At 42.0% G+C, this 20,413-nt stretch overlaps 1 protein-coding gene across 4 annotated transcripts in view; it reads right to left on the bottom strand.

Moving 5' to 3' along the window:
• Positions 1-20,413, bottom strand: part of LOC130381811 (NLR family CARD domain-containing protein 3-like) — a 119,455-nt gene that overhangs the window by 49,358 nt on the left and 49,684 nt on the right. The window contains exons 1-9 of one of the 4 annotated variants that reach the window (XM_056589590.1): positions 15,593-15,673; positions 8,889-9,643; positions 7,642-7,738; positions 7,327-7,443; positions 7,059-7,125; positions 6,911-6,929; positions 4,396-6,196; positions 2,943-3,116; positions 1,684-1,857 (exon numbers count right to left, since the gene is read on the bottom strand). In XM_056589590.1, the coding sequence (XP_056445565.1) occupies positions 1,684-1,857; positions 2,943-3,116; positions 4,396-6,196; positions 6,911-6,929; positions 7,059-7,125; positions 7,327-7,443; positions 7,642-7,738; positions 8,889-9,411 (2,972 nt within the window). In that variant the 5' untranslated portion in view covers positions 9,412-9,643; positions 15,593-15,673. Of the gene's footprint in view, positions 1-1,683; positions 1,858-2,942; positions 3,117-4,395; positions 6,197-6,910; positions 6,930-7,058; positions 7,126-7,326; positions 7,444-7,641; positions 7,739-8,888; positions 15,074-15,592; positions 15,674-20,413 lie in introns of those variants that run through there. The other 3 variants (XM_056589589.1, XM_056589587.1, XM_056589591.1) reach the window with 3 other exon arrangements.

Here is a 20,413-nt window from a genome sequence, read left to right as displayed (position 1 = left end):
ACACACACACACACACACACACACACACACACACACACAAGTAAAATCCTGTGTTTTACCAGTCTGCCAACCAGTTTGTGAATGTCCTACTCCAAACTCATGTGGCGTTGCCTTGGTGATGGTCCTTTTATGAAGCACTTCCTGGTCCAGTGAAGGGACACCGACGGCGAGGTGTGTGTGGATTCGTGGAACACCTTCTGGCCAGCGGTTGAAGATGGCCAAGAAAAAGCTTCTCAGCCATAATATGTTAGGTTTTCTAAACCACTCCACATTTGGATTGGGACCATTTGCCACAGCGCCACCCGTGGAAGAAGGCCTTCCCGGAAACAAGCGGGTATTCAACGGCCACATAATATATCAGCAATGTAGCGCCCCAAGCCCTAGTCTCTATTCCCTTGTTGAGCGAGGTCCACTCAACCACAGGACTTTGGGCTTCTTTATATTTCACTTTCCTATAGTATCACCTTTACCTAGAACTCGGTTAGATTGTACTACCATCTAGATTATATATCATTCAGGGAAACCACTAACATGATCAAAAGTATTATTATCAGGGGTGCAACCTGATGATGGCCCAAAATGGTGACGACATTTTAATGTCAGAAAACAAATCAGAGCAGTGCACGGGCCTTCCTGTGATTCATGCTCCGTTCTAACGGTTTAAGTGACTCATTAAAGCAGTCAGTGATGTTCAGACCTACTGTATGAAGCAGTGCTCACAACAACAACTTAATCTATTAGAATTTAAAATGTATTCATGTGAAACTTAAAATACATTCAAGATAAGTAACATACAATACCTTGCAGTAATATTTGCAAACCCCCTTTGACAAATAATGTTATTTTTCTAATGGTAGCACTCTGGCCTTCATCATCTGTTACAAGAGACAGTTTACTAAATAAACGACTGGCCGATAGACTACTTACACAGTGAGAGTAGTTTTCCAATTGTTTTGTGTGGATGGACAAAGGAATCAGCAATAGTTCACTCAGAATGCATAATAATGTAGTGGTCTCACCCTATAGTCTGTGAGCCAGGACTGATGCAAAGTCAATCCTGGCCAAGCAGCAGAAGTTAAGTGACAATGTGCCAACATTACTGGCCCATTTATGGGTGCACTAAACACGCAAGAGTGGTCTTAATGTCACTGTTTATAACACAGGGTGCTTTAAGACATTTAGAGTATCCCTACTTCTTCAGGCACCACTACACCACTGCAATATTATGATGTATCCTATTCATATTTGTGAATAAAGAATAAGCAATTTAGATACTGAGTACTGGATATAGTAAGCCTTAAAACACGTTTTTGTGTGACAATTGCACGTTTCAAATATTATTTTAAATAGCTTTCCAGAGACCCTCCATAATGTTTCTATTGAGGCTTTCAGGGGGTCTGAGGTTTCCAACTAGACTGCTCTAAACTATCACCGTCCCATATACATGGGACAGTGGGGGGGAAATATTAGTATATTTTGAGTTCATGTTCATATTTGTAATTGAAAAGTTGCAGGCATATTGATGTATTAGAATATCCACCTAAACAACAAGGTGTTACTTCTCCAATGATACCAAGGTCATGGATGTGGCCATCACAGGTACTGAGTTATAAGCTGAGTTATATAACCGTCCTCTGATGTGGAACTAGTGGTGTAACTGTTTGACCATTGAGTGAAACTGACCTGAGAGTTTCCAGTGTACAGTGTGGACTCCCCAGTCCAGCAGCGAGCAGCTTCACTCCTGAATCCTGCAGATCATTGTTGCTCAGGTCCAGCTGTCTCAGACTAGAGGAGTCGGAGCTGAGAACTGAGGCCAGAGCTTCACAGCATCTCTCTGACAGATGACAGCCATTGAGCCTGCACACACAATAAACACAACATGTTAGGAACTGGGTTTAATGTTTTAGTGGAAATTTGTTATTAGACATGTTTTATTAGTTTAACTAAATGTCAGTACAGTAGATCTTCAAAATTTGACTTACTAGGAGGTCAGATGAATAAATATTCAACGAAACTCCTGAAAATGTCCCTAAGAAGAGCCAGTTCTAAGATGAAAATGTTATTCAACTTTACTTAACAACTCTAAAGTCCACCTTACTGTCTAACTACATGATTATGAGAAGAAAGGAATGTAATAAAACATACACCTTATACCATGATTAACAAACTGAATCCAATGTTCACCTTTAATTGTAATGGTAACACAAGTAGAGTGAGATTTAGATCTTTTGTTTGATAAGATGAGTGGCAGTAACGCTGAGATGAACGCAGTCAGCCAAGGTTTAGTTCAGTGTTAAAGCTTGGCTGTATTGCGGCGCTGGTGTGATCGCTCTACTGGGAAACACGACCCACTTAAGTTCCCATGAAGACACTCTGCTTCAGAAAACTAAAATAACGGTTTGAACTTTGTGCAAAGTTACATTGAAATGTCACCGCAGCACTAGCGTTGTTCAAGAGCCTGTGAAGAAATGCACTAGTCTGGATGACCCAGAGAAGAAGATAAATCCTAATTGGACTATATTATCCAATCAGCAGCCGGTTATCATTAGTAGCTATTTGATGGAGGAAGAGGCGGATGAAGAGTTAAGGTGAGAAAAGAGATGTCGAGGCGCTGGCGGTAAAAACAGAAAAAGACCCCATATGAAATCAAAGTATAAACAGCATATTTACAGTGAGTGAATCTCTTCACATGAATGGACACAGATGGAAGGTACGTGACCAAGGACATTTTCACGTCCAATAAAGGGGCGCAACCACATTTGTTAGGGTGCCACCAAATTAAAAAGTTAGTGGCACCAGTAGAAAAAGCGTCTTGAGCCCTGAGAGGACATATTCTAATTATTTATTTATGCCTTAAACTTAACTTTCTGGCTGTAAATCTGCTCAACGTCCTCTGATGTGGTACTTGTTGTGTAACTGTTTGACCATTGAGTAAAACTGACCTGAGAGTTTCCAGTGTACAGTGTGGACTCCCCAGTCCAGCAGAGAGCAGCTTCACTCCTGAATCCTGCAGATCATTGGTACTCAGGTCAAGCTCTGTCAGACTAGAGGAGTTGGAGCTGAGAACTGAGGCCAGAGCTTCACAGCATCTCTCTGACAGATGACAGCCATTGAGCCTGCACACACAATAAACAGAACACGTTAGGAACAGTGATTAAAGTAACTTTTAATCACTGTTTACTATGAATATATTTAAGGACTTGTTTTGAAATCTTTAATTAGAGATGTTTTATTAATCTAACTAATATATACTAGTCGATCGATACATTAGATCCTTATTTGTATTCAATGTTGGAGTTTTGTAGTGTTTGAGACCTTTTTTGTATATTAATGAGACTTTTTATTGTAGTAGCCTATTATGTATTTTATGTATTGTATTGTAATACATGTTGTAGTACATCTACAGAGATGTTTTGTGTATTAGGGTTACAACCAGTGGCGACACAAGGGGGGGGGGGGGCTAGCAAGGGGCTTAAGCTCTCCCCTAAACAGCCTGAGCCCCATCTAAGCCCCCCCTCTCAAAACCCCCAGTCAAATATTAATGGTCAAATACGTTTATAATAGTAAGGAGGCGAGCAGCACGTGAACGACCAGACGGGAGCCCAAGTTATAAGAGTTGGCAACTCTGGTGGCCCATACTCCGCACGACCCTGAGAGAGACTTTATGTAAACACACCACCCACACACCTGAAACACACATCCTACCGCCCACAACCACGACTGCCTCGGGGCCGCCGACCCTCCTAGGATCCATTGAGACACTTGGCGACCACAATAATATAATAATAATTTATATATATACAGTATATTAATATATGAAGACATCGGACTGACTTATATGTAACAAAACTGAACTGTGAAATCATATTTTTCATTTGCGTCAGTGATGATGACCGTTTCTGCTTGTTGTTTGAGTTGATTGGTTGATTCATATCATATTGTAGTGTGTAGTATTATTTTTTGCGTCAAAATGTATCAGCCCCTGCTATAAACAATCTAGCCCCCCGTAGCTCCCGCAATCATAATTCTTTGGTCCCGTTACTGGTCACAACTAAAAAGTAAATGTTTAAATATCATTTAGCAGGGCGATCTCTACAGAGAATAAAGTACTCTCTTCCTTTGTTTCTTCCCTCTCTCTCCTTTTTCCCGCTCAATCGTGGTTATCTTTTATTAATAATAAACAGATATTTATTTATTTATCCGAATCCATAATTACTTATTTATACATATAGCTACATATTTAAATACAGCTGTATTTAACTATTATTAAACAATATTAGTTCTTTCTTTCGTTATTTTATTATTTCATAATAAATAGAGCTTTTGAGTCTGACTTTCAACCTGGTTAAACAATATAACGTTGTGTATTGAGATACATGTTATAAGTTAACCTACAGAGATGTTTTGGAGCCTTTGACCAATGGCAGCAGCCTCAGAAGACCCTCCTCTGAAGCTGAGTATTCCTTCAGGTCAAACACTTCCAGCTCCTTTTCTGATGACAGTAAGATGAGGACCAGAGCTGACCACTGAGCAGGAGAGACATGCGTTTTGAACAGACTTCCTGATGTCAGGGACTGTTGGATCTGCTCCACTAGAGAACAGTCGTTCAGCTCATTCAGACAGTGGAACAGATTTATGGTTCTCTCTGGAGAGAGATCTCCATCTATCTTCTTCTTGATGTAAGACATTGTTCTCTGATTGATCTGTGAGCGCCATCCTATCCGTCCCCACATCAAATATCTAAACCAAAACACCTCTTTTCTATCATTTTCTACCAGCAGTCCACGTAGGAGATCCCGATTGGTCTCCAGAGAGAGGCCCAGGAGGAAGCGTAGGAACAAGTCCAGGTGTCCATCCTCACTCTGTAAGGCCTTGTCCACAGCACTCTGGTAGAGGAGGAGTTCAACTTCACCAGAGGTTGGTTGTTCTTCTGAGAACAGATTGACCCCAGTGTTGTTGAAGGAAATAAAGACATAAAGGGCAGCCAGAAACTCCTGGATGCTCTGATGGACAAAGCAGAACACCTTGTCCTGGTACAGCCCACACTCCTCTTTAAAGATCTGGGTGAACACTCCTGAGTACACTGAGGCTACTCTGATATCAATGTCACACTCTGCCAGGTCTGCCTCGTAGAAGATCAGGTGGCCTTTCTCCAGCTGGTTAAAAGCCAATTTTCCGAGAGAAACAATGATCTTCCTGCTCTCTGAATTCAAGTCCATGTCCACCTGTATGGACAGGGCCCTCAGGAAGTGGCAGTACATCTGAGTCACGTTCTTGGGCATCCATTCTCCTATCTTTGGTGTTTTGAAGAGGTCCTCAAGAACCGTAGCAGTGATCAAACAGAAGACTGGGATGTGACACATGATGTGGAGGCTTCGTGATTTCTTGACGTGGGAGATGATTGTGCTGGCCTGCGTCGACTTTCTGAATCTCTTCCTGAAGTACTCCTCCTTCTGTTGGTCGGTGAACCCTCTCACCTCTGTCACCATGTCAACACACTCATCAGGGATCTGATTGGCTGCCGCAGGGCGTGTGGTTATCCAGATGCGAGCGGAGGGAAGCAGGTCGCCCCTGATGAGGTTTGTCAGCAACACGTCCACCGAGGTGGACTTTGTGACATCAGTCCAGATCGGGTTTCTCTGGAAGTCCAGAGGAAGTCGACACTCATCCAGACCATCCAAGATGAAGACAACTTGAAACCGGTCGTAACTGCAGATTCCTGCTTTTTTGGTCTCAATAAAGAAGTGATGAAGAAGTTCTACCAAGCTAAACTCTTTCCCTTTTAGTAAATTCAGCTCTCTGAAAGTGAAGAGAAATGTGAAGTGTATGTCCTGGTTGGCTTTGCCTTCGGCCCAGTCCAGAGTGAACTTCTGTGTTAAGACGGTTTTACCAATGCCGGCCACCCCCGTTGTCATCATTGTCCTGATTGGTTGATCTCGTCCAGGTAAGGGATTAAAGATGTTCTCACATCTGATTGGCTTTTCCTCCATGGCTGGTTTCCTGAATGCGGTTTCAATCAGTCTGACCTCATCTTCCTTGTTGACCTCTCCACTGCCTCTCTCTGTGAGGAAGATCTCTGTGAGGAAGTCATTCAGATCTCTTCGCTTTCCTGCTTTAGTGATTCCCTTAAACACAACCCTGAACTTCTTCTTCAAAATAGACTTTATTTTATGTTGGCACTCAACAGCATCAGATCCTAAAAGAGAAAACAACAGAATACATCAGTTAGTGGAAGGTGACATCAGTGGAAATAGGTAAATATTTCCTTTAATTATAAACTTCATGATATTTAGTGGCTTCATTACTTGTGGTCGGAGAAGCTGTTCGTGCCCAGGACTGCATGTTATAGATTCAAAATGTTCAGGACTATTTCGTCATTTCCAGAAATATGATTGGTCAAATGATATTAATAATGATATTGAATCAGTGTAAAGTGACTTGCTATGCTGATATAACAAGATAGTGTTGCATCTCTTCCACTGAGTTATTCTGCTGTTGATCTGCATTATAATGTTTAACATTCTTTAACCTGATAAACCAACAATAAACCTACATATCTGGATCAAACCATTTAAACTGAAACCACACAATAACCCTACCTATCTGGATCAAACCATTTAACCTGATACCCCCACAATAAAGCTATATATCTGGATCAAACCATTTAACCCCAAAGAGGAAAGATATCTCTGCATTAAAGTTAGAAATGTCTCAGACTGTGTCATTTAGTCCGAACAAAACAAATAATAATCTCCTACTGCCCTTCTGTGTGTTTCTTCTCTGTTTTCAAGATAAGAGTCTCTAACTGCCCCACAATGTGCCAGTTCTTCCTGGTTCATCTCCATCAGGCAGAGCTTTGTTATGTCCACCACCCCCTCTATGGTACGCCTCCTCTGCTCCTCCTTCTTACCATCCACCTCCTCAGCCCTCTGGAACAGAACAAACACCAAGGAGAACTTTACTGTCCTGGATTCTCGTCCCGCTGGGAGAATCTCAAGAGACGCTTTTTAATGTTCCTGTAGAGCTAAAGTCAAATGTCTTGGTGGACATTTACAAACCTTGATCAGCTCTGTTTGATGCTGCTGTACAGACTGAGCACTGGTAACCTTTGACCTCTCCTGGTGTCTGTGGAAAACACACACACACACACACACACACACACACACACACACACACACACACACACACACACACAGACACACACACACACACACACAACCACACACACATAATCTATTATCTTTCCCCTGACTTGTAAACATCAGTATCGATAGAGTCAGATAACAACCAACTGGTCTGTTTTCATCATCTGTTTGAAACGCCTACCTCTCCTCTCTGGGGGGGCCTCCATCCTTAAAACCAACAGGGTTTTCCATAGACTCGTCACTCTCAAAGGAGTCACAGCTGGATCCAGGGGAGTCTGCTTTCTCCTTCTGCTCTGGGCTTCAACGCAACACAACACACACACACACACACACACACACACACACACACACACACACACACACACACACACACCACACCACACCACACCACACCACACTCACACAGCTTTTACTCTGACTAATGATGGAGTCATGATCTATCCCTGCTGAGCTCTGAGATGGACAACAGTCACAGACAGAGAGATCCTCTTCTTACCTCTTAGCTTTGCTCTGGCGGCCATGTTCCCCAGACAGAGTGGTCTTAGAGGTAGGACCCCCCTCTTCCCTCTTCTCATCCATAGTAGACTGGAGACCTGGACACAAACATAACTACTGATTGTTTCTGTGGATTCTATTTGAGTATCGAACAAATTACTGTAGTGAAGACTTCCTATCCATCTCCTGTCCGATATACACCCTATCACTCTCTATATCTAGATCTATACACTCTATCACTCTCTATGTCTAGATCTACACACCCTATCACTCTCTATGTCTAGATCTATACACTCTATCACTCTCTATATCCATATCTATACGCTCTATCACTATCTGTGTCTAGATCTATACACTCTAACACTATCTATGTCAAGATCTACACACTATCACGATAGAGTAGTATGTATGTCTGCTGCCTTTCTGTCTACGTGCTGCATGCTGTCTGTCTGCATCCTGTCTGTCTGTCTGTCTCTCTGCGTCCTGTCTGCCTGTCTCTCTGTCTGTTTCTCTGTCTGTCTGTCTGTCTGTCTGTCTGCGTCCTGTCTGTCTGTCTGTCTGTCCCATACTGGGACAAAGGACACGCCTATACTGGGACAAAGTACTCGCCCATACTGGGACATAGGACACGCCCATATTGGGACAAAGGACACGCCTATACTGGGACATAGGACACGCCTATACTGGGATAAAGGACACGCCCATACAGGGACATAGGACACGCCTATACTGGGACAAAGGACACGCCTATACTGGGACAAAGGACACGCCTATACTGGGACAACGGACACACCCATACTGGGACATAGGACACGCCCATATTGGGACAAAGGACATGCCCATACTGGGTCAAAGGACACACCCATACTGGGACAAAGGACACGCCCATACAGGGACAAAGGACACGGCCATACAGGGACAAAGGAAACGCCTATACTGGGACAATACTGTCCGTCTCGTTGATGTTAGTATACCCAAAATACTGAGCCCAGATGTTGGCTTCATGATCATTATCATGATTATGTCTGATCATATTCACAACATTACCAATTATCCAATACATAATATTACAATGTAATACCTGTTTGGTTTTATACAAGCAAGGTTAATTGTGACGGTAGACACATGTCAGCCATCATCTTCCTTCCCAGTAGGATCTGAATGAACGTCACCTCCCGCTGTGTGGATGGACTTTCCATCCCAATAGTTATTTTGTGTTGTGAAGAATCAAACTAAACAGACACTTACACTTCTTTAGCGTTGGCTCTTGGACAACCAGCTTCTTCATCTTCTTGTCCAGTGTCCCTTCGTATGACGGAGGACGGAACTCCACCTTTGTCCAGTCCCTGGTGGGTGGAGGATCCTTCAGGGATCTGAAGGTCTTGATGACGTGGAGGTGGTCTTTAGTTTGTGAGAGCTGCTTCAGCTCTGAGCTTCTACTGGTCAGATCTTTTATTTCCTGCCCCAGCTCAATATTGAGACCATCAGCTTCTTTCTTTTTGGATTTCAGTTTCTCTTGAACAGTTTGGTAGAAATCATCCAGAGTCTTTTCAACAGAGCGCTTCAGAGCAGTGAGGATCTTCCCACCATGGGCCATCTCTTTGTCTGCTTCTGCTTCGCTCAGTTCCACTGTTTCATTGATGTCCTGACTCTTTTTTTGTCTCGCCTTGATCATCTGCTCACACTTAGCCTGCTTCTTCCCAAGCTGGACCATAATCCCTTCATATTCCTCATTTGGAGGCACAACGGGTTGGGACTTGTGGTCCGTCATTGTGCACGACACACACACACACACACACACACACACACACACACACACACACACACACACACACACACACACACACACACACACACACACACACACACACACACACACACACACACACACACACACTCCTGGGCAGTCTTGCAGAAGAGCTCCAGAAGTCAGTTGTGTTTCTTACACAAACTATCTTCCAGACGGAAGTCCTCTTCAGACCCGGAAGCAGCAGAGGCCAATCCTAGAAAACATGTTTTATCTATTTATTTAAGTTTTAAAACATTACATTATTATTACGTTTACATTGTGGGCATTTAGCAGACAGCGGGAAGTTATGTAGAGTATAGGTGAACTCTGAACAAGTGAGTCTTGTATCTAACTTGTATATTAATGGTCAAAAGAGGGTTTAAACTCTTTTGACCATTTCTAATGCAAGTGTTTTTAATATTGTATATTCCTCGTTTCAATCAGAAATCTTCAACATGGCGCCCTGCCAACAGCATCGTTGAGGATTACAGTAAACCTGGTGGCCTCACCTTATAATGAGGACCACAGTGAACCTGGTGGACCCACCTTATAATGAGGATTACAGTAAACCTGGTGGACTCACCTTATAATGAGGATTACAGTAAACCTGGTTGCCTCACCTTATAATGAGGATTACAGTAAACCTGGTGGACTCACCTTATAATGAGGATTACAGTAAACCTGGTAGACTCACCCTATAATGAGGATTACAGTAAACCTGGTTGATTCACCTTATAATGAGGATAACAGCAAACCTGGTGGACTCACCTTATAATGAGGATTACAGTAAACCTGGTGGACTCACCTTATAATGAGGACTACATTAAACCTGGTGGGCTCACCTTATAATGAGGATTAAAGTAAACCTGGTGGACTCACCTTATAATGAGGATTACAGTAAACCTGGTGGGTTCACCTTATAATGAGGACTACAGTAAACCTGGTGGGCTCACCTTATAATGAGGATTATAGTAAACCTGGTTGATTCACCTTATAATGAGGATTACAGTAAACCTGGTGGACTCACCATATAATGAGGATTACAGTAAACCGGGTGGCCTCACCTTATAATGAGGATTACAGTAAACCTGGTGGACTCACCTTATAATGAGGATTATAGTAAACCTGGTGGCCTCACCTTATAATGAGGACTACAGTAAACCTGGTGGGCTCACCTTATAATGAGGATTACAGTAAACCTGGTGGACCCACCTTATAATGAGGGTTAAAAAACAACAACATTACATTAAACCTGGTGGACTCACCTTATAATGAGGATTACAATAAACCTGGTGGACTCACCTTATAATGAGGATTACAGTAAACCTGGTGGACTCACCTTATAATGAGGACTACAGTAAACCTGGTGGACCCACCTTATAATGAGGATTACAGTAAACCTGGTGGACCCACCTTATAATGAGGGTTACAGTAAACCTGGTGGACTCACCTTATAATGAGGATTACAGTAAACCTGGTGGACTCACCTTATAATGAGGACTACAGTAAACCTGGTGGACTCACCTTATAATGAGGATAACAGTAAACCTGGTGACCCCATCTTATAATGAGGATTACAGTAAACCTGGTGGCCTCACCTTATAATGAGGATTACAGTAAACCTGGTGGACTCACCTTATAATGAGGATTACAGTAAACCTGGTGGACTCACCTTATAATGAGGATTACAGTAAACCTGGTTGATTCACTTTATAATGAGGATTACAGTAAACCTGGTTGATTCACCTTATAATAACGATTAGTGTAAACCTGTTGGACTCACCTTATAATGAGGATAACAGTAAACTTGGTGGACTAACCTTATAATGAGGATAACAGTAAACCTGGTGACCTCACCTTATAATGAGGATTACAGTAAACCTGGTGGACTCACCTTATAATGAGGATTACAGTAAACCTGGTTGATTCACTTCATAATGAGGATTACAGTAAACCTGGTTGATTCACCTTATAATAACGATTAGTGTAAACCTGTTGGACTCACCTTATAATGAGGATAACAGTAAACTTGGTGGACTCACCTTATAATGAGGATAACAGTAAACCTGGTGGACTCACCTTATAATGAGGATTACAGTAAACCTGGTGGACTCACCTTATTATGAGGATTACAGTAAACCTGGTTGATTCACCTTATAAAGAGGATTACAGTTAACCTGGTTGATTCACCTTATAAAGAGGATTACAGTTAACCTGTATCGGACTATTAAATCTATAAAGTGTTGTTCTTTGTCTCCAGACAGAGAGACATGCCTCCACTTTGCATTAAAGTAATAATTCACTCTCACAGTACATTTCTATCAGTTTAAAATAAGGTACGTATGTGTCTTAACCACGTTAGCATGGGGTGAGCAGTCTCTGACTCCTGCCCAGCTGAAACATTTGACGTCACAACGCTACACGTCCAGAGGTCGGAGAGAAGAGTTAACAGGGAAGCTCTTTATCTGTCCCTGGAAGCTATCTAGAGCGTCAAATACAACGTTATCCAAATGACACAAAGCCACACTTATCTACAACATGGGAAGTATTTTTTAATGATGAATCGTTATAAATTAAATAAAGTAGCTTATAGTATAGTAATAATAACCCCAAAATGACATGTGTATTTTACAGATATAAATGACAGCATATTTTTAGTCTGCAATTGCTGTAATTGACGCTGTGACCTCCTTTTTTTTTGGTGGCTTCTATGTGGCCCAGTTAGTTAGCCCCTCAAGTGTAACAAATGTACACCAAGTTTCAGAATGTTTTATCCATCGGGACGGCCATAACGAGTATTTACACTGTGAATACCTTAAAAAGAAAAAATATAGAAACATAAATCTGCCTTGATTATTGCCTGGCTATGACTGTCATTTATGTTCTTTGTAAGGTGTGTCAAGGAAATGGTTCCAAGGACGGTTGACTGTAACTTCAAAACAAGTTAGGCAAAGATAGTACCTTCACATTCCGTCTTTGAATACTTTTGCTACGTTTATTACTTCAGGATTCCTGACGGACCAAATGACCTTTAAAAATAAAAATCTGCCTGCCTTCATGGGAATTTAGCATAGGGGTTCCTAAACTTATGCACCCTGTATTTGAATGAAGAACATTTATTTATTTACGATACACTATTCATTCACAAAGAAAAATAGTGGCCTAAAAGGTTGGATCTTTACTGATTTGTTTAAGTAAGGCATTAAGAACATTACAAAAGATTATTTGTTTATACCTCTTTTAAGTCAACTTTAGCATGGGTGCATTAACTTATTCTTGCCACTGTATTATTAAACCACTTTGCCGTAAAATCTGAAATGTGGATATAAAGGTCTACATTTTCTATTGAGTTTCTTGGCTTTCCAATTGACATTGGAATTAGATTATGTATCTACACATATGATCACCTGACTCAAAGCCACATTTTGTTTAAAACATGAGAAGTATTTAATAATGCTGAATCGTTCTAAATTAAATAAAGTAGCCTATAGTATAGTAATAATAACCCCAAAATGACCTGTGTATTTTACAGATGTAAATGTCAGCATATTTTTAGTCTGCAATTACTGTAATTGACGCTGTGACCTCATTTTTTTGACCTCAGTTCAGGAGGGTGGCTTCTATGTGACCCAGTTAGTTAATCCCTCAAGTATGACTCATGTAAACATTCATTTTTTTGCATAAATCTGAGATTGGTTCAGGATGCTAAATAAGACCTGTACACCAAGTTTCAGATTGTTTTATCAATCGGGACGGCCATTACGAGTATTTACACTGTCAATACCTTAAAATAAAAAAATATAGAAAAATAAATCTGCAATGATTATTGCCTTGCTATGACTGTCAGTTATGTTCTTTATAAGGTGTGTCAAGGAAATGGTTCCAAGCGACTGTTGGACAGTTGACTGTAACTTCCAAACAAGTTAGACGAGAAAGTACCTTTACAATCCACCGTTGAATACTTTTGATACGTTTATTACTTCAGGATTCCAGACGGACAGGTTGGTTGCATTTAGTGAGCAGAGAACCATTCTCCTACAGGCATTGCCAATTTAGTTCATGATTGAATGTTTTTGCCTGTTTGCTTCCTGGTAGGCAAACATTCAAAACTTGGAACTGTCCAATGCAATGTGTTGCATCTATCGCTAATGGAAACAAATTTGCAAATCGATCAATATGTACAGTTGTAAGAATAAGTTTATGCACCCATGCTAAAGTTGACTAAAAAGAGGAACAAAAAATCTTCTTTTGGAAATCAATCTTAATGCCTTAATTAAACAAATGAGGAAAAATACAACCATTTAGGCCACAATTTTTCTTTGTGAATGAATAAATTGGCAGATTTGCATGGTTTTATTTCAGTTAGCCAATTAGCTGGTTTGATTTGCAGTGAGAATCATTAGGCTAACTAACAGCTGGGTGCGTAAACTTATTCTTACCACTGTATTATTAAACCACCTTGCCGTAAATCTGAAATGTAGATAAATAAGCTTACATTTTTTATTGAGTTTCTTGGCTTTCCACTTGACATTGGGATTAGATGATGTATCTACACATATGATCACCTGACTCGATGCCTCATGATTTGAGGAATTTATGTTACAAGATTTCATCACCGGTCTCCCATACATTCCTCTGGTCCAAGTGTCTTGTTCCAGAATTACAATGTTCCATATAGAGCTGCCTATGGCCATGGGTATCATGACCGTCACACTAAGCCAGTGGTTCTCAAATGGCGGTATGCATACCCTTAGGGGCAGGGCCGGCTCTGACCAATTTGGTGCCCAAGGCAAGATTTTTGCTGGCGCCCCCTACCCCTTTGGGGGCGCCATATTTTCGGCGCACCCGTAGCATTTGCCTATACTGCCTATGCCCAGAGCCGGGCCTGCTTAGGGGTACTGTGGAGTACTGCAGGGGGTACTCAGAGATTGTAAGAAAAGAGAGAAAGCTAACTCATTAATTTTTCCCCCTCAGAAAGGTTCAATTCTGAAAGCTTGACCATAGAAAATACTGGTTGAATCGTTGACGATTCATTTGGATTTTTGTTGGATTCTGAGAAGATTTCTGAAATTTTCAGAAAATGTTCACTGTACTGTACTAGCACAATCATCCTGACGGACATTATGGGTCAAAATAGCTTTTTGGCATTCAAAATAAGGCCCGAACACAGAGGTTCAGAATGTTTTATGCATCGGGTGGCCATGCAGAGTGTTTAACTAAGAACTGAAGTTATAGCGCCCCCTATGGGATTCTCTAAACCAATCTTTTTCGAGATCTAAGTGAGAGGGACACCAAAATTTGAAAACGTTTTGCCGCTCAGAGGTTGAGATATAGGTCGTACAAGTATAAATAATAATTGAAACAAAAACAACAGGTCTCCACAGATGCTACCTAACCAGATTCCTAGCATTAAAGTCATCCAGGGTCACCGGGTGCTTGACTCCCAGCTGAAAGGTTCTGAGTGCAATCCCCAATGTCTGGAGTCTTCAAGATGACCCCAACCCCTGTCTCTGTACTGTCTAAACCCTACCTGCTCCTTAATGACCTGTCTCTGCACTGTCTAACCCCTACCTGCTCCTTAATGACCTGTCTCTGTACTGTCTAACCCCTACCTGCTCCTTAATGACCTGTCTCTGTACTGTCTAACCCCTACCTGCTCCTTAATGACCTGTCTCTGTAATGTCTAACCCCTACTTGCTCCTTAATGACCTGTCTCTGCACTGTCTAACCCCTACCTGCTCCTTAATGACCTGTCTCTGTACTGTCTAACCCCTACCTGCTCCTAAATGACCTGTCTCTGTACTGTCTAACCCCTACCTGCTCCTTAATGACCTGTCTCTGTAATGTCCAACCCCTACCTGCTCCTTAATGACCTGTCTCTGTACTGTCTAACCCCTACCTGCTCCTTAATGACCTGTCTCTGTACTGTCTAACCCCTACCTGCTCCTTAATGACCTGTCTCTGTACTGACTAACCCCTACCTGCTCCATAATGACCTGTCTCTGGACTGTCTAACCCCTACCTGCTCCTTAATGAACTGTCTCTGTACTGACCAACCCTACCATCTCCTTAATGACCGGTCAACAACTGTCATCAACCTACTGATAAGATTCAAAGTTATTCATATTTATGGTCTATCACGGATAAGAGTGGACTACAGTACCTTCGTCGTCTTCCTGCTGTGATGAAGTGAGCCACACAAAACCGTCCGACTCGTAACAAGGAAATGATGAACCAACCAGTTGGACCAGTTCCCCTCCGAGGTCATACTCCTCCCAGCCTCTGATTTTATATGAGCTGCGTATTTACGGTCACAGGGCGCTGTTGTCTTTGTTAACTTCGGACGAGAAGCAAGGTGTTTTTTCCTAGACGGAGATTCATAGACCCTCTCATTCTCAAGGAGGGGAAAGATGTGGGGATGCTTCCCGGACGTTTCTATTGCACTATTTAATAACTATTCATCATCCACACAGAAGGCCTCAAAGGGCTTCAAACGTGTCTGATAAGATCAAGTTCACCGTGCGGATATCATACCAACTGCTCCCTGTGCTGGTTAACCCACTCTGAAGGCAGGACCATATATAGACTTCCTCATGTGGTATGAAATCACACCCAGATCTGTGATGCAGGCCCACTGAGAACAGGACCCAGTACATGATGACGTTTAACCGCCTTCAGTAACCAAGATGTTGTTAGTGTCTAAATAATGCAATCATTATACCGCACTGCAAATATAACAAGAGTTCATTCTGTCCCAAGTAGCTTTAATGTCTCCCAAGGACGCAAGAAGACACAAGAAGAAACAGTCATTATTAATGTCAACCTGATGCTTGACTCCAGGTTGGAAGGTTCTGGGTTTGATCCCTAATGCCCACAGTCTAACAGGGAGCATTCTACAGAGCAGGAATCTTAAAAATGATCAACCTATTGATAAGATTCAAAGTTATTCATATTTATGATCTATCCCGGATAAGACTACAGTGGACTACAGTATCTTAGTCTTCTTCCTGTTGGACCAGTTCCCCTCCCTGTTCCTCCCAGACTGACATCTTATAGGCGGCTGATCCATGACATCAATCAGTGATGAATAATAATCAGTTTATTAAAATATGAAGCATGGACAGACATGGTCAACTCATGGTGTGTTCCTGAATCCTCGGCCGCCAGCCTTCCGAGTTGCACTTTTGACGTCATTTCCGGTCTCTGAGCATTTATAGCTTTCCAGTGCGACTTTCTTATTGTGTCATGAAATTCGCAAGTCATTGTTTATTGTTTTCTACATTAGCCAAGATTATGTAATAAGACCGTGTAATGCATCAATTGGGGACCATGAAGTAGCAATGTAATCAAGTGTGTAAGAGCATTTAAAATCAACATTAAAATGACCAACGTGGTCAAGGGCGTAGATTTGCCTGGGGACCTAAGGACGTGTCCCCACCATTGTCAAATGACGACTGAAATGTCCCCACCAATATTCAGGTTGAAACGAAAAAAAGCGGCTCATGCGTTAGAGGGGTTGAATTCCCCCTTCGGTACCGCCTCCCAACATACGTCTTGCTTTATAGACTGCCAAGCTGGTTTAGACGCGGCTTCTCTTAAGGAAAGTTCCTCTGCGTCTTTCTCGTATATCGCACCATCTCTCCCCGTCGTCGTTTAATGCGCCTGCATCACCTTCTCACCCATGATGGTCTGCAGCTCGCGGTTTTCACTTATCTGGTTATCACTGGTTATCACTTGCTTGCTACATCCTATATAATCCAGACAACCAAACAGACACACACACGCATACAAATGCAGGTACGTATGCACAACCAGGTCACTATTCAGCGCATGAATTTGAGGGAAAAAAGGGAAATGGCAATTATAAAAACTGAAAAAAAAAAAACTGGGAAAAATTGGAATGGTGCTTTACTAAATGTTTAACTGCATATGCACCAGCTGATAATGCATCAAACAAAGTTAAAGTCAGGCGAGCATAATAGTTATTTCATTTAGTGTGTGTGTGTGTGGGGGGGGGCAAGAATAAATCTCTTCGTGGTCGCAGCCATTTTGTTAAGAGCGTCATCACTGCTCTCTGGCTGTTTCCCAAAGTGAAGGCTGCAGCCTTGCTAGAACAATTCCTTGCGAGTCGCATCCTATGGATATGAGGCTAAAGTGTAGTGTTTGGAGCGTTCAGAGTTTGGAGCTACTTGCTAGTGTGGAAGCGCTTCCGCTTCTGCTTTGTAATATTGCTCAAGTGTTGAATATTTAAATATTTGAATTGTTGAAATTATTATTGGCGACAGTAGTTTGTTTAAACACCACCTGCTTGAAACAAATCAATCCATGCAAAATATAGCCTATCATTACGTTGCAAAAACATTTGAAAGAAATCACACAGGAACGTTTTTTTGCATTTACATGATTAATCTATAAAAGCAATATGGCACAAAATATTTCTGAAACGTTCAAATAACTTCACTTGTGTAAAGCAATGTTTGTTGCTTTCTGTGCGCAATTTTTAAATATACCGCACAATGTGTGAACGCAAAGGATTGTGGGTATTTTGCCTCGTTGAGGATCCATCGATGCATCCTTGAAAAATCTCGGAATTCTCCAAAATAAAGGATGCGAAAAGGGCGGGAATTTCCGATTGTTCTCAACATTGGAACAGTGCTTGTCGGCGTTCTATGATGTAGCGCCCTTAAAAGGGCAGCCGTTCAGCATGCTTCCTCCATATTGGGAAACAGCCTCGGTCTACTCTCAGAATCCGAAGGGATGAAAGACAAATAGGGGGTGTGCCTCCGAGGAGTGCCGCAAGAAAGCTGGGAGATTATCCGACTTCCGACTCGGAAGGCTGGCGTCAGGATTCAAGAACACAACATGAACCATCAGCTGTATACAGCATGGACCTATTAAAGAAAGGACAGCGGATTAAAAAATGGCGCTCATTAATTAATTAATGAAAACTTCTCAATTGCGCAGGGCGACATCAAGAAGAGATTTGCTTCCACCTCATGGGAGCCAGCCACGCCTTCGTGCCTGACGTGCCGAATGCAGAAATATTCTAGTTGTTGCATTGTAGCATCATAAGCAAGAGGTCTGTCTACTACACATCCTTCTGTGGCTTTAAGAGCTAACAAGTCATCACAGTGCCTAAAAACAATCAACGTCATTCATGTTAGGTAAAAGGAAAAACCTTGGACACAAGTTAACCGAGGAGTGCACTGAGCCCTCTAGGACTCTTTTACTCTGGGATGCCGGGCCGAAAAAACGTTTGTTTCTCTACGACTCCTTTCAGCTGCCCACCCCTCCTTCTCCTGCAAACAATAAATAAATAAAACAGCTAAAAAAAACGAGGTGGTGTTTTGAAAAGAGAAAACTTACATTTATCTAATTAGTACATGGTATAAAGATAATTATGAGAATTTGATTGATATCCAGTCATTTTTTGCGGGGACACATTCCTGTTCCCCACTTGTATTGGAGTGAACGGAGATATCTACATGGGCCCCTTGAATCGAGGGACCCGTCCACAGCCCGCTTAAACAGCTGCAATACCAGGCTTGGCCGCTGAGCACTGGTGGATCGCAGAAGTATGCACCACTGCTCCTGGGGGCCTGTATACAATAATAGGTCCATGGTAGTGTGGACGGTCCTGCCCACGTTGGCTGGGCGGTGACGTCATACGCACTGAGAAAAGCCCCGAAGCGCTCCGAGCAGCCAGCGCTCAGTGCAGTCTGACCCAGACCCCGGACAGTGGCTCTGTGTTGCGTGTGGGCTGTTATATGCCTGCCTCTTGTCGTTTTTAAAGCGTCAAAGAATGCTCAACTAATTTTAGAAATCGTTTGTTTTATTGTATTCTGCAGGACGTTAAGTGTTGGTATTTAGCTTGCGATTATCGAAACTAACGGTTGGACGCGGACATGAAAGACATCAAACTGGCTGTGCTGGGCAGCGAGGGAGTGGGGACAGGGGCGCAACTGCCTACTTTCTGCCTACTTTCTGGGGGGCACAAATTTGACCGAAAACACACTCTGATATTGAATCAAAAAAATCATTTTGAGTGCACCAGGAGCCAGGACAGATATCCAGTGTTTTTTTTAGTGGCAGCCTTTCTAAGATGGTCTGTCAGTGTAACTTCATACCGTGCTATGAGATCAAGGATACCCAGAAAATTTCCATTTCTAGGATTTCCTAACACGCATTTTGTCCCCCTCAGTGGCAGGTTTCTTTCTGCAAGGAAGAGTATGCAGTCGATCACTGGAGTCAACAGGCTCTCTGCAATTCGCTATCAATAGTTTTACCTCGGCATAAGCGGGGTGCCAATTCTTTCAACATCAGATAAGCATTTATGTGGTAACCACTTCTTTCATGGTGCTTCAGTATCTTTGAAAGACACTGCCAGTTATTATACCCCACCACAAGGCGCGTGTCAGCAACTCTAGCTTCACCAAAAAGCTTACATGCAAAACAATAGAAACTGTTAGAACTGTTGGAGTACAGTATACCAATCGGGGTGGTAAAAATAATCGATTCTTCGATGCATCACAATACTGTGTAGAACGATTCAGTCTCAATTCAGATACGATAATAATATTTTCATTTTTTTTGGGATTATTAACTTTTGGATTATTAGCGGAGTTATAAAGTATCAACTTTATAACTCAGTTTTTACTGGTTCTATTGACATAAAACAAAGACTTGCACAGAGATTGAGGTAAATCAAAATAACCACAAACAAGATCTTTTATTTTTCTTGTTATGATCCGTTATATTGTAGGCTCCATTCTGATCAGTAGCCTACACAGTTGCAAGACAACAGTAACCTGTTGTTTTACTAGTAGAAGATTAGCTAACCTGAATATTTACATCCCCTTGATACACTGATATAAAAACGACTTTCTTTCAACCACTTTGAAAAGCTTTCTTTCATCCCTGCGCAGCCTTTCTCCTTCCCAATTCTCCTTTCTCCTGCCTCTCCATATTGAGGTACGTGTCATCA

The sequence above is a fragment of the Gadus chalcogrammus genome, chromosome 4, assembly GCF_026213295.1.
Source record: "Gadus chalcogrammus isolate NIFS_2021 chromosome 4, NIFS_Gcha_1.0, whole genome shotgun sequence".
Lineage (NCBI taxonomy): Eukaryota > Metazoa > Chordata > Actinopteri > Gadiformes > Gadidae > Gadus > Gadus chalcogrammus.
The sequence above is the reverse complement of the archived record's forward strand: the minus strand, read 5'-3'. Positions and strand labels throughout refer to the sequence as shown.